Source organism: Mustelus asterias, chromosome 12 (genome assembly GCF_964213995.1).
Source record: "Mustelus asterias chromosome 12, sMusAst1.hap1.1, whole genome shotgun sequence".
Taxonomy (NCBI): Eukaryota; Metazoa; Chordata; class Chondrichthyes; order Carcharhiniformes; family Triakidae; genus Mustelus; species Mustelus asterias.
This window is the reverse complement of record NC_135812.1, coordinates 91593733-91609037: the sequence shown is the minus strand read 5'-3', so window position 1 is coordinate 91609037 and position 15305 is coordinate 91593733. Positions and strand designations below refer to the sequence as shown.

Genomic DNA, 15305 nt, shown 5'->3' with positions numbered 1-15305 from the left:
CAGACTCCACACAGACAGTGACCCAAGCCGGAAATCGAACCCAGGGCCCCCACTTGAATTGAAATGTTGATTTCCTCAGGAATACATGGCAATGCTGGAAGGATTTGTCGTGACATATTTTTAAAATATAAATTACAAACTTGATGCATGAATGGAAGACATGCTGTTTCCCTTTAAGAAGACAGACAGTTTGATTCAAATCTGTTTTTAAAACGAAGACTCGTGCTTAAAAACAAGCCCAGTTGAAGTTCACAGCTGCCAATCATATTGCAGGATGTCCTTGTCCTGTCTCACTTCCATTTATTATCACTCTCGTGCAGTCAGCCAGAGTTAGAAACTCCCAGTCCTGGCTGTGGCTCACTCAGCCACCAGTCAGCCCCAGAGAGGGAGGGAGAAACTTGTCCCATTGCCCTTGCTGAGTTTCTGTGACTTCAATCAAAGTACTCTTTCTTGGTGTCCATCGATTAACATCAAATTACCACACAGAAAAGAGGACACAGAAACAGGATAACTTGTTCAGGATGATGGGAATCAAATTCCAACTTTTATTTTTGTTCGGTGAGTAATCTCATAAACTCTTAAAATCATTTTAAGAGTTGTCAGTTTTCAATGAAGTGAGAAAACATTTGAGAATGAACGTGTGTTATTTTATAAACTCTCCATATTGATTTACGGAGCATGTTACGAGGAGGGCATATTCTAATCAAGTTGGGTTTCTATGGGGCACCCTACATGTTTTAAGTTTTCTCAGCGCGCGTATTTAATTGGAGAGCTTTTGTAAAAAGGGCTCTGTTATATTTCTGTAGATACGGACAGCACTGCTGAGCACAAAGTGAGCTCTATTTGATATTAAAACATATAAAAGTTCTGACTTAGAGATTTATCGTTCAGAAATTCGATTTACAGCAAGGGCAACTGGCATGGACAGAGTGTGATGGGCACTGGTTAAAGTTCTGTTCGGTCTCCGTACAACATTCGCAAAGTTGTCAAAGAGGAGTTTGTAACCTCTCCATCTAAAAGCACACTTAGTCTGGGAGCAGTTCACCGTCAAATGCATTTTTATTCGGTTGCCAACCTTTGGTTTAAAGAACAATTCTGTAAGCGAAGTCTTTTGTTTGCAAATGTACCTCGCACTTGGCAAGAACCGGCTCGGCTTTCAGATAGTTGGGCTTTTCTTGAACGTTTGCCAAAACACATGGTGAAATAACTGAGCAAATTCATTCTCTTTCAAGGGCCGGATGGAAAACAGAATGGTTGCAAATAGAAGTTTGTGTATAATCAGCCAAACAACTTTAAGAAGGAATAAATGCAATATTTTAAACAACAAATGTTTACAACTGTTCTCACAAAATCTGACGCTGTTGATGGTGTCATTTTTTACTCCATCCGTAGAGTTACAAAGCCGCAGAGTGGACCGGGTAAACCCAAATCCATTCCTTGCTTGCTCCAAAAACTAAATTCAAAATCCAATTCATCCATAAAATGGGGCAAACAAGATCCAAGCTGACAAGATAAGGCATCTTGGGCTTGATCTTGGGCTTGATCTTAGCCAAAAGGCCAAGAAGTATTAGCCATATCCTTTGCATTGTTCCACCTCCCAGCTTCGTTGGACCATTTGTGAATTGGTTGGTGAAATGTTGAACCGCCCTGTCGTCTGTTACATGGGATGAGGTTGCACATTTGTCTGAGTCCGCTAACTTTAACCTCTTCAAATTTATTGCGTTTTTCGCTTAATCTGGGGGAATAAGCTATTAGAGTGTAATTCTTAAGTTTAAATGAGATTTAACCATCACACAAACATACATAGAAACACACATTGGCATGAGGCTGCAATGGATATAAATGATATTTTCCTCTTACAGCTTCAGTTCGGTATGCTGCATACCAGGAACTCTCAGGTGAGTACTACAGTATTATATTCTTGGATTGCATGCAGCTATTTTTTAAAGCACAGCCTAGTTATGCCATTGAAATGTTGTGTTTAACTCTTACCATACATATTTGAAACATGTTCATGGTAACTATTTATCTGTTCAGTGAAACTGAATGTTGAGTGGGACACATGGTTTATCTCATAAACAAGTATACCAGAGGTGTCATGAGGTTAAGGCTACACTGTTTGAAATTTCTTTGACCTTTGTTGCAAGAACATTACAATCCCGATATAACTGCCATTACTAATATGGCTCCTCTAGCAAGGAGTGTTTCTTATTTCCAATTAGATTTAGGTTAATGAGAATTGTAGCAAATTAATACAAATGTGCTGACTAAGGGAGCCAACATAATGAAATCACAATTGACGTCATCTGAGCTATGAGGCAGCATTGTGGAGAGCAGATAAGAGAGTAATATTGGCTATCTTCTCACTGCCAGTATTCTTTTATAAGTAAAAAAGACTATGGTATGTGATTGACATTGGTGGGCCGTAAGGATCTTTTCAGAACAAAATGATAATTGAACATGTAAAGCATAATAACTCCAGAAGAAGAAATAGTTTATTCCTGATGAGTTCAAAGTGTCAGTTTTGAAAATGAAAAGATGAAAGGGCAGCACGGTGGCACAGTGGCTAACACTGCTGCCTCATAGCGCCAGGGACCTGGGTTCAATTCTGGCCTTGGGTGACTGTGTGGGTTTCCTCTGGGTGCTCTGCTTTCCTCCCACACTCCAAAGATGTGCGGGTTAGGTTGATTGGCCATGCTAAATTGACCCTTAATGTCAGGAGGATTAGCAGGGTGAATACATGGGGTTATAGGGATAGGGCCCAGGTAGGATTGTTGTTGGTGCAGACTTGATGGGCTGAATGGCCTCCTTCTGCACTGTAGGGATTCTATGATTCCATGAAAAGTCATTAAAGAAAATGAGAAAAATTTGGGGGGTGTTATGGAATCTCAAAGAAATGTGATGCGTTAAAAAATAAATCACAAAGGATGGAAGAGGCGTTTGGAAGACAAGTATACAGTGCTCACTGCTTTCAGCTTCAGCACTCCAGCATGTTCTGGGCTAAGAGCGTGTATTGAAAAATTCCACACTCTTGCTCCATAATTTTCTGACCATTTATTTTAATGGAAGGGACATGTGTGCACCAGTGCACTAACAACACTGAACAGGAAAATCCCCAAATGGTGACAAAAATGAATGTGAATGAAACTCTGAAGTAGTAAATAACCAACAAACAGGTGGTTAGTAATTTATTGGCAATCTAACGGGGTTTGGAATGGAAATGTGAGTGTTGTTTAGGTCATGAAAGCTATGGAAAGAATTGAAGAATGAGAATTTAAAAATGGCTGATAAAGATTTCAGACTAAACTTCAGGAAAGGGCAATTGAATTGGCTTCCTGTGGGACTTAATGGCTCATTACAGCTTAACATAAGAGTACGAGACTAAAGATGGCTTCAAGAGTCTGACAATTGTTGCTCATTTACTACTGAGTCCCTCGCCTGACCTCATTGAATCAGCAATGGACCAGGAGAAAATTAGCAGTGAATGAAGAAACAACAACTTATATTTATATAGCACCTTTAGCACAATAATTCCAAGGCGCTTCACAGGTGCATTCTAAAACAGACGATGATTTCGAACCATATAAGGAGATATTAGATCAGTTGACCAAAAGCTAATTCACAAAGGTAGGTTTCAGAGGAGTGTCTTTAAGTCAGGAAGCGATGTCGAGAAGTGGAGAAGGATAGGGAGGTAATTCAGAGCTTAGGGCCAATGATGCTGCAGTCATCATTGGTGGAGCAATTATAAAGGGGGTTGCTCCATGGTGAGAATGAAAGGAGCTCTGATATTTTGGTGGGTTGTGCAGTTGGAGAAAATTACGGAGCAATGAGGCCATGGAGGGGTTTGCGAAAAGGGTGAGAATTTTAAATCCAGACATTGTCTGACTGGGAATAAAAGTAGATCAGCAAGCATAGGGCTGGTAGGGGAATGGGTCTTGGTGTGAGTTAAACTACGGGCATTAGAGTCTTGGATATCCTCAAGTTGACACTGAGTAAGATGTGACCAGCCATTGGAAAAATCAAATCTAGAGGTAACAAAGGCATGGATGAAGATTTCAGCAGCAGATTAACAGAGACAGTGCAAAGTCGGGCATCCTTATGGAGGTCAAAATATGCAGTCTTAATGGTGGTGCAAATATGAGGTCAAGAGCCCCTCTTGGGACTAAATATGACGCCAAGATTGTGAACAGATTAATTTAGTCTCAGACTGTTAACATGGAGAGATAGAGTTGGTGGCTATGGAATGGAGTTTGGAGAAGGGGCTGAAAACAAGGGCTTCAGTCTTCTCAATATTTAATTGGAAATTTCTGCTCATCCCATACTGGGTGTCAGATAGGAAGTCTGAGGAGTCATAAAATCCCTACAGTGCAGAAGGAGGCCATTCTATCCATTGAGTCTGCACCAACTTTCCCACAGAACCTCTTACCCAGACCCTATTCCAGTAACCCCACATATTTACCCCACTAATCCCCCTAACCTACACAAGTTGGGACACTAAGGAGCAACTTAGTATGGCCAATTCACCTAAACTGCACATCCTTGGACATTACAGCATTGGAATGATAGTGCCTGAATAACAATTTTAAAACAGCAATAATGGGAACAACCCAAGGGTACTTGCAAATATACATCAAATCTCTCAATTTTGAGTCTAGTTTCTCTCCCATAATACAATGAAAATTAAAGCCATGGTCTAGGATTTCCAATCTGACAGAAATCTTGCTGGATCAATGATCTTCCTTTGTTCACATCTTCCAGTGGATCTTCGCTTTAGAGGTTCAGTTGGATTTTTTTTGGTGAGGTTTCTGGTACATTTACCTGCTGCCGTGATGGTTGGACATCCCAGTTGATGAGAAACATTTATTTAAATTTCTCACATGGTCTGCTGCGACTAAGCATCCTTTCATTTCTGGACCAGCCCCCATTATCTTAGCAACACTAAATGCCAGCAGCACAATGATATTGCTGACACCCAACCTTGTCAGTGCCTTAATAGCAAGAAACAAACTGGGAGACATAATCCTAGGATCTCAAAACTATGGAGCTCATCACCCTTTCAGCCTTTCCTCCTTCCTACAGAGCAAGCGTCCAATAAACATTGTCATTGGACAGGTGATCTCGAATATTTCTATCCATACAGTGTATGCGTATCTACTGTGACCTTTCTGTGCGTTTGTTGCCAAAATAGTAAGACAGAAAGCAGAGTGCACATGTGTTTTTTAGATCATTGTTGAGAGCTTTACTTCCTTGATTACTGAAAAGTGGTAGATGTTGTTCAGTATATGCACACATGTGAAGCACATTTATCTGAATTGTTTTCTAACTAAATGATTACATGTGGCTAAAACATTGACACCATTGGCATATCTGTGGCAAGTCAGCAATTTCTATTGGACAACGCTGAAGTAGAGCTTTATCGGTTTGCTAAAGGGGACTTGGGTGGAAGGATTTCTACTGTAAAAATAAAACTAAATAACTTTATTTGTTCATGTTAATTAAATTCATTTGATGTTTTTAAACTTAAAAGACTTAAATTTGAAAGTGTGATGTGCTGATTGCTCATTGAAAGAGAGAGTCTAATGGAAACACAGACACTTACAAGTATTGAAGAGGAACTTTCTGTTCATCATCAACCAGCCTCCCATCCACTGACTCTGTCTACACTTCCCGCTGCCTCGGCAAAGCAGCCAGCATAATCAAGGACCCCATGCACCCCGGACATTCTCTCTTCCACCTTCTTCCTTCGGGAAAAAGATACAAAAGTCTGAGGTCACGTACCAACCGACTCAAGAACAGCTTCTTCCCTGCTGCTGTCAGACTTTTGAATGGATTTACCTTGCATTAAGTTGATCTTTCTCTACACCCTAGCTATGACTGTAACATTACATTCTGCATTCTCTCATTTCCTTCTCTATGAACGGTATGTTTTGTCTGTATAGCGCGCAAGAAACAATCATTTTCACTATATGTTAATACATGTGACAATAATAAATCAAATCAAATCAAATCAAAGCTTAGTTAGATATGATGCACACTCCCAAAGGCAAGGACATTTATGAATAGGACTAAAAATTACAACAACTAATTATAGTAGGATTTTATTACTATATTTTTGTCCATAACAATGTAGAAAAAGCACAAAATTTGCATAAGCTGCTGGATGAAAAGCCACTTTGACCCCCTCAAAGCTACTAACCCTCCAATGTAACAGATATATATGGGAGTTGCAGTTCACTAATCTGTTAGTACACATTCCATTCTCCTGGCAGGTGGTGATGTAGAATCATAGCATGGTTACAGCCCAGGAGGAGGTGGCCACCCGAGAGTTGATGTTAGAAGTTCACTGTGCATGCTAAGTGCTTTGGCTCAGTGGTGGTACTCTTGCTTCTAAGTCAGAGCATTGTAGGCCCAAGTCCCACTTCAGAGAATTAAGCACATATCGACAAGGCTGACACTTCGGTTTAGCACCGAGGGAGTGCTGCACTCTCAGAGGCACTATCACTGAATGAGAAGTTCAGCCAAAACCTTGTCTGCCCTCAGCTGAAGGTAAAAGAATCCATAACACTATTCGAAGAAAAGTTGAAGAATTCTCCGAGTGTAAAATGCCCTTTGATCAACACCACTGAAGCGAGGCTGTAAAAGACTAGCAGGATTTTTCCATCGTGCTGCAGTGAACGGAGATTTTTTGGCTTGTCGGAACATTCTTTGTCTTCTCTGCAGTGGGAGCGTGGTGCGGACGGACAGTAAGATCATGCCCACTATATACCGTTCTGCGCTTACATGGCAGTACTTATTGTTTCAAAAGGAACAGGAATATCACCTGGGTAACACATCTGTTGGAAGTTTAATGGCATTATATAAAAAGTTAAAGTTTATTTATTAGTCACAAGTAGGCTTACATTAACACTGCAATTAAGTTACTGTGAAAATCCTCTAGTCGCCGCACTCCGGCACCTGTTCGGGTACACGGAGGGAGAATTTAGCATGGTCAATGCACCTAACCAGCACATCTTTTGGACTGTGGGAGGCACCCGGAGGAAACCCACGCAGACACGGGCAGAATGTGCAGAGTCCACACAGACAGTGACCCGAGGCTGGAATTGAACCCGGGTCCCTGGCGCTGTGATGCAGCAGTGCCACCATGCCACCCCATATAATGTAAACTCATACCTGATGAGATTCAAAAGAACATGAAAGGCACTTTCTTATGGCAAATTTTTGGACTCACACATCAATTGTACTTTCAAATTCAGCAGTCAAGCCAACACCCCAAAAAAAAGAACCACTTGATGGTCACCATTTACATTACATTTAGTTTCTCTGTGCAGTAATGGAATTCAAACGTTAATCTGCCACAACATGTCATATTTGTTTAACACTGTATGTTCTAAATCAACCCAGCCTAGCACAGTGTGGTTTGAAAACTCTTTAACATGACCTTATGAGTTTTTTTAATGTAAACTTGTGGATACAAATTTTTCATCAAACCATTCACCTAATGGAGAAAGAATACTGCATTGTTAACAGTTTCCTGTAGTAGTTGAAAATAGCTCTGTTAATATAAATTCCAATTTCCTGGCCTTCTTTTCTACGTGTGCTACCATATCCTTGGGTGGAGATGCATTGAAAAGGATGAAGTTAATTGTTAGTTAATGGGAAGAAGGTCTTCTCTCTCTGATTGTTATGCAGGAAGCAGAAGGATATGAGGTGCCAAATCTATTGTCAGTGACTAGTAGTGCCAGATAGCAGATATCTTTTATTCTCCAGACACAGCCCCATTAAAAATTGAAACCCCTACCATTCTTCAAAAAGGAAAAAGACTTAATTTCCTCTGCTCGAGTAACTCTAGGTTGCATAGACAATAGGATGGCACACAAGCTAACTCTGACATTTAAACTTCGCACATAAACCAAAGACTTAGTGCCTTTGCTGAAGAAACATGCACGATTCCTATAACACAGGAACCAGATTATATAACCCAGCAATAATCTATGTAACATAGCAAGTGCACAAAATTACACAACATTTTCCTTTTCCCTCACTTGAATAAAATGACATGGGTAATGAAACTGAAAATTAGCCAAAGCTTCCATTAGTCCAGACTGTCATTTTGTGAAGGAAACTCTCGTTTACAATCATGGCTAAAATCAGACAGGGAATGAGGGAAAACCATATCGGCAAACAGGAGACAGTTTGGTGCAGTAACTCAGGAAATTTTAATAAGTTGTAGATTAATACATATCAACAATGGGGCAGGACTTGATTAGTGTACAACGGCTCTTGTTTTCCGATTTGGTCTTGGGTGCAGGTTGACACTTAGAACATAGAACATTACAGCGCAGTACAGGCCCTTCGGCCCTCGATGTTCCGCTGATCTAACCTACACTATTCCAATATCATCCATATGTTTATCCAATGACCATTTAAATGCCCTTAATGTTGGTGAGTCCACTACTGTTGTAGGCAGGGCATTCCACGCCCTTACTACTCTCTGAGTAAAGAACCTACCTCTGACATCTGTCCTATATCTATCACCCCTCAATTTAAAGCTATGTCCCCTTGTGCTAGCCATCACCATCCGAGGAAAAAGGCTCTCACTGTCCACCCTATCTAATCCTCTGATCATCTTATATGCCTCTATTAAGTCACCTCTTAACCTTCTTCTCTCTAACGAAAACAGCCTCAAGTCCCTCAGCCTTTCCTCATAAGACCTTCCCACCATCCTGGTAAATTTCCTCTGCACCCTTTCCAATGCTTCCACATCCTTCCTATAATGTGGCGACCAGAACTGTACGCAATACTCCAAGTGCGGCCGCACCAGAGTTTTGTACAGCTGCAACATGACCTCATGGCTCCGAAACTCAATCCCTCCACCAATAAAAGCTAACACACCGTACGCCTTCTTAACAACCCTATCAACCTGGGTGCCAACTTTCAGGGATCTATGCGCATGGACACCGAGATCTCTCTGCTCATCCACACTACCAAGTATCTTACCATTAGCCCAATACTCTGTATTCCTGTTACTCCTTCCAAAGTGAATCACCTCACACTTTTCCACATTAAACTCCATTTGCCTCCTCTTAGCCCAGCTCTGCAGCTTATCTATGTCCCTCTGTAACCTGCAACATCCTTCCGCAGTGTCCACAACTCCACCGACTTTAGTGTCACCCGCAAATTTACTAACCCATCCTTCTACGCCTTCATCCAGGTCATTTATAAAAATGACAAACAGCAGTGGCCCCAAAACAGATTCTTGCGGTACACCACTAGTAACTGAACTCCAGGATGAACATTTCCCATCAACCACCACCCTCTGTCTTCTTACAGCTCGCCAATTCCTGATCCAAACCGCTAAATCACCCTCAATCCCATGCATCCGTATCTTCTGCAATAGCTTACCGTGGGGAACCTTATCAAACGCTTTACTGAAATCCATATACACCACATCCACTGCTTTACCCTTATCCACCTCTTTGGTCACCTTCTCAAAGAACTCAATAAGGTTTGTGAGGCACGACCTACCCTTCACAAAACCGTGTTGACTATCCCTAATCAAATTATTCCTTTCTAGATGATTATAAATCCTATCTCTTATAATCCTTGGCCTCTGTTCTCTCTCCATAACAACTACTTCCCTCTGGACATCAAGCTCTTCAGTCTTAAACATGCTGCCCAACTTGCTCAGTGAAAGCTGCTACTTAATAACTTTCAAAACCACAACCCACAGCACATTCAATTATGTTATTGCATTCCAGTCTAAATGAGGTGAGGCTAATTTCTAATTGGCTTACGACCTGTGTGATCCATCTGCCATTGGTTGAGGTGGTTTCTCTATTGATTTAATTTCCCTCTGACTGGCCCCTCAGGGGTCAACTACTTGTGGGACCATCCCTCTCATTAAAGTTTGTTTCTGTTACTTTGTGCTCAGATAAAATAATGTTTTATGATGTACTTCTTGCCCATTTGTTCAGGATAGGGAACATATGCCTTCATGCCCTCATGCTTGATATCCTCAGCTCATTGTCTGAGACTTTGTTTAGTTGGTATTAAATTATCCCCCTATCAGTGACTGTGGCTAAGATAAAATCATAGAATCCCTACAGTGCAGAAGGAGGCTATTCGGCCCATCGAGTCTACACTGACCATAATCCTATCCCAAGCCCTCATCCCCACAACCCCACTTATTTACCCTACTTGCCCCCTGAACATAAGGGGCAATTAAGCACGGCCAATCAACCTAACCTGCACATCTTTGGAGGAAACCGGAGCACCCGGAGGAAACCCAACGCAGACACGGGGAGAATGTGCAAATTCCACACAGACAGTGACCCAAGCCGGGAATCAAACCCGGGTCCCTGGCGCTGTAAGGCAGCAGTGCTAACCACTGTGCCACCGTGCCGCCCCCATGATGGCACAGCATCAGATCATTCTCAAGATCAGGTGCAATGCCCTATCTTGTCAGCTTGGATCTTGCATTTCTCTCTTTTGGCAACCATGAATTGGATTCAATTTGAATTTGTTTTTTGGAACAAGTATGGAGATGGATTTGGGTTTGCCCAGTCTGCTCTGCGCAATGACTTTGTAACTTTAAGAATGGAGTAAAAACATTTTTTTTAAATCAGTGACTGTTTTGAGAGGCCATTTTGCTGGTTATTGGGGGGCAATCTTGGGCTTGTGTTTGCCGTCCAAGGGAATGGCGACGGGGGCTCAAGATCCGGCGAACCTCAGGAGTCACAAATTTCGCTGCAGAGACCGTGACTTCAAATGGTTCACGCCCACAACAGAAGCCCCTGAGACCTCTGTGGTGGGATGGGGGGGAAGGTTCCTCTTTGCTTTGATCAGAGCACCCTTTAAACAAGGTGACCCGATCTCAGTGCAGCAGCGTTTAGCCGGTGTGTTGTGGCCCCATCCTTCTACATGATGGTGTGAAAGACGCCCTCCTGTTTTTTTCTCCACTCACCTGATGAAGGAGCAGTGCTCCGAAAGCTCGTGATTCCAAATAAACCTGTTGTACTGTAACCTGGCATTGTGAGACTTATTCCTTTTTTTCTGTGACAGGAGTGTGGTAAGATCTGGAGAGAAACACATAATTTTTCTCGCCAGAACCAACACTGCCATTGTTTGGTAAAACTTTGGCTGCTGTCTTTCTTTCTGTGATCACTTGGAGTAAATTCATTTACTTTTAAAATAAAGGTTAGAGTGGTAGAGTTGCTTATAACCTTAAAACTAATAAAGAAGATTACAAAGTGGGTAGTACTGAGAAGTTATATAGGTATATATAGAATGTAGCTTTACAAAGCTTATCAAGTTACAGAAATTACAGACAGTCTATATAAAATACATATAAAGTCAATGCCGGAAAGTGATTGGTGTGCTAAATAGAACAACTCATTCAACTAATACATCTTAAAATATAAAAGAACGACAGAGCTGTGAAAGCTAATTACAAAACTGAATTCTAAAGTTACAAAATGAAAAATGGTTACATCCTGTCAAAGGAAGTGACTTCTTCCAAATGTCAAAGATAAATTGCACTAATTCAATGCTCATGGCTAAATATTTTAAGACTTGTTTTTCTTTGCTCTTTGAATTTAGAGAATACAGCTGATAATTTTAATTGCTAGGGAGGTGGATAGTCCCACACCAGTGATTGCTGAACCTTGACGTCTTGCATCACTGGCTGAAGGGCCATTTGTTTTATCTCCCTTGTTAACTGAGTGTGGTGCTGAAACCAAGTCATGTGATGAGCTAGTGTCCCAGAATTAGGCATAATATCATACTGGGTTGACATACTTTGGTTTGACTAATGCTCATAGCTAATCCGACAAACTAATTGTAAATGCTTACCAAAGTTAAACTTTCCTACTGCCACTTGTTCTCACTCCTCCTTCAACAACTATGTCCTATGAGGGCATTGGCAACCATGGATCTCCATTGGATTGGTCCGTGACTGTGCATGGCACAATACTGCGGTGGTCTGCCATTGCCTCCTGTAGTGTGGCTGAGCAGAAAACTCTTCTGCTCTCACCACCAGCCATCAGGTTTATTGGAAGGATTTACAAGCTGATATTCAACCTGTTAGGCCACATTACAAATACATCTTCTATGGCCATCACGTCATGAAGTGGAATTTGAACACGGAGCTTCTAGCCCAGGGGTAGAAATGCTGCCTTCACACCACAAGAGATTGTGGGGCCTGATTTCCTAGGGCATTTCCCTCATGTCTGCCCTGCTAAAGACCTTGGTCACATCATTCAGTGATAGCTCTGTGATCACCTTTAGATCATTTCTGATTCTTTAATATTCTTCAGTGGCTCGTCTGACACGACACTGGCAGCGGAATTTCCTGTGAGCGGAAATTCTGCTTTGAACCCATTGTGCATTAAGGATGAAACCAGGGGAATGGTGAGTGGTGGGACAATGCCAGAGCAGCAGCGGGTACTCTGCCTTGAAGAGGAACATCCCAGTATCCATGTCCTAATCTGAATCCTAATTAAATGTACTGAGCTTGGTGTGATGCATTGGTGCTGATAGCAGAACTAATGTGTACGATGTTAATTGACTGGGCAGAGAAGATATACTGGCACTGGAGGGGGTGCAGAGGAGATTCACAAGGTTGATTCCGGAATTGAGAGTGTTGGCTTATGAGGAGAGACTGGGACTATACTCATTGGAATTCAGAAGAATGAGGGGAGATCTTATCGAAACACATAATATTATGAAGGGAATAGGTAAGATAGAAGCAGGGAAGTTGTTTCCACTGGCAGGTGAAACTAGAACTAGGGGGCATGGCCTCAAAATAAAGGGGAGCAGATTTAGGACCGAGTTGAGGAGGAACTTCTTCACACAAAGGGTTGTGAATCTGTGGAATTCCCTGCCCAGTGAAGCAGTTCAGGCTACCTCATTGAATGTTTTTAAGGCAAGGATAGATAAATTTTTGAACAGTAAAGGAATTAAGGGTTATGGTGAGCGGGCGGGTAAGTGGAGCTGAGTCCATGAAAAGATCAGCCATGACCTTATTGAATGGTGGAGCAAGCTCGAGGGGCCAGATGGCCTACTCCTGCTCCTAGTTCTTATGTTCTTATGTAAGAGAAACAGCAAAATAGAATGCCTGCAACGGACTGTCCCTCATTTCTTTTGAGAATGTCACATGAGGTTTCAGGTGTGATCACTGTTGTTTTTTTAACCTTGGAGATATGCAGAGATGATGCACCAGTTTCTATGTGAGAATAGTAGTTTATTTACACTGGTTTCAAAATGTCTGTGCTCTCATGCTTACAGCTTCTTGCTTTTAGTTTAGTAACCACACCCAGGCTTGACTAACATCACACAGAGCAGAGTCAACAGACACACATAATAGCTTGATGAGATGGATGACCAATATTGAAGTCGCTCATCAGAAAATGAAATGTACCCTCAAGATCAATGTCTGTGAGCTATGAGGTGAGGTGGGAGTGAAAATTAGAGAGCAGATTTCCACTCCATCTGACGAAGGAGCAGCGCTCCGAAAGCTAATGGCATATACTACCAAATAAACCTGTTGGACTTTAACCTGGTGTTGTTAAAACTCTTACTGTGTTTACCCCAGTCCAACGCCGGCATCTCCACATCATTCTTATTGGATAGCAGTGACTGCTTAAAAATGGTCAGTGAGATGTGAAAGTTATGATCTGTCATAGGTTCGGTGTGTGTCTTTTCAAAGATCGATACGGGTGAAGTAGGAAATGAATGGATGACAACTGTGTCACAGGTGGAACTGGCCAGCGAACTGCAGAATCATTGTTGTATCTCCAACATACCAGCTCTCAGGCTATCAGTTATTACCTTGTTGAAACATTGACTTCCACCATTTGATTCCCTGCTGCATCACGATGTCAGATGGTGGTGAATTCTGCAGCTATCAGGAATTCCACGAACTGACTGGAAATGAACTGTCGGCCATTGTCTATTGTGATAGTCCCTGGTAAACCCCATTTTGTAAACAATTTGTCTAAAATGTCAATGATCTAAGTGGTTACGGAATTCGTTGTAGTGGCTTCCAGCTACTTGTCTCATAGATCATGAACAACAAGCAAAAACTGATGACTGCTAGGGACTGCTTGCATTTCTCCAATAATAGTCACTCAGAGCTGCTGCCACGGTTTAGTTGGTTATGGGATCAGTTTGTAGTTGTGTGGGACACGATTTAACAGATTTTTCAGCATGTACAGTTTTCAATGAACTCTTCTACCCAGCGATCTATCGCTGGCTGCCAGACTGCTTCATAGGATCATTGTTTCATCTGAAGAACATCCAGATGTCCTCCCTGGGCAAACTCGTTGGTGTAGTCCTTTCTGGATACCGACTCGTACACCGTGCACAACACAGTTGTTGGGGGCGATCTTGAGCCCACGCTCGCCGTCCGTGTGAATTACCGGCAGGGGGGGCTCAAGATCTGGACGTCGCAGTTCTCGCTTGTGAAAACACATCGGATTCTCCCCGACCCTCGCCGAGGACATCATCAGGTTCGTGCCGATAACAAGCGTGAACCTGATTTACATGCATTTGCACGCCTTTTAATATAATTAACCCCCCCACATCATAACTTGACCCCTTGCCATATTTACAAACCGCGCTGACGTGACGTCACATCGACGGAGTTTACAACAGATGTTCACCTGTCGTGGGAGTCTCCACGAGGGCACAAATATATCTATCAGGTCCCATCCCATCAGAGTGATGGAGTACCAGAAAATCTGGCCTGAAAACTCATTTGTGCATCTGGAGAGATGTGCGTGATTTTCAGTCAGAACCTGAAGCTCCAACAAAGTTTAGTAAAATATGTCTATGATGGTAGCAAGGCTAAACATATCAGCTACTTAGTTGTATGAATCTGTGAGATACTCATCCTCAAAGTTGCGCTGATAAAGATAAGCTGATCATTTGTAGACACATAGAGGTCAACGACCTCAGATTCTTGTAGCACACTGGAACTGTGGCCATTTCTGGAATCAGAGTGATCAAGTTGTCATTAGCTGGGTGAGTGTCTGACGCAGGAGTGAGAGGAAGTTGTGAAAAATAACAATGGGAGATTTTGTCGATCATTATAGATACTTTTGCACCCACATCAATGGGAAGCGATATTGAGATGCTGTACTGAGCATCCTTGAAATGACTTGGTGCTTTACCATCCGTGATGGTACATACATGCCGTATCTCACTGTCAGGGAGAGATTCCTCAAACTGATGAAGTCCTCTTCATTAACCCGCACACATGGTTCCACTCTTAGTATGAGTTAGACTTCTTTCCCTGGAGCTGAAGA

The 15305-nt window shown here is 42.1% G+C and overlaps 1 protein-coding gene across 3 annotated transcripts in view; it reads left to right on the top strand.

Moving 5' to 3' along the window:
• Window positions 1-244: 244 nt before the first annotated feature.
• LOC144501692 (Fc receptor-like protein 5) overlaps window positions 245-15305 on the top strand; it is a 33317-nt gene continuing 18256 nt past the window's right edge. Inside the window, exons 1-2 of one of the 3 annotated variants that reach the window (XM_078225627.1) lie at window positions 245-558; window positions 1863-1898. In XM_078225627.1, the coding sequence (XP_078081753.1) occupies window positions 522-558; window positions 1863-1898 (73 nt within the window). In that variant the 5' untranslated portion in view covers window positions 245-521. The remainder of the gene's footprint in view (window positions 559-1862; window positions 1899-15305) is intronic. The other 2 variants (XM_078225628.1, XR_013499174.1) reach the window with 2 other exon arrangements.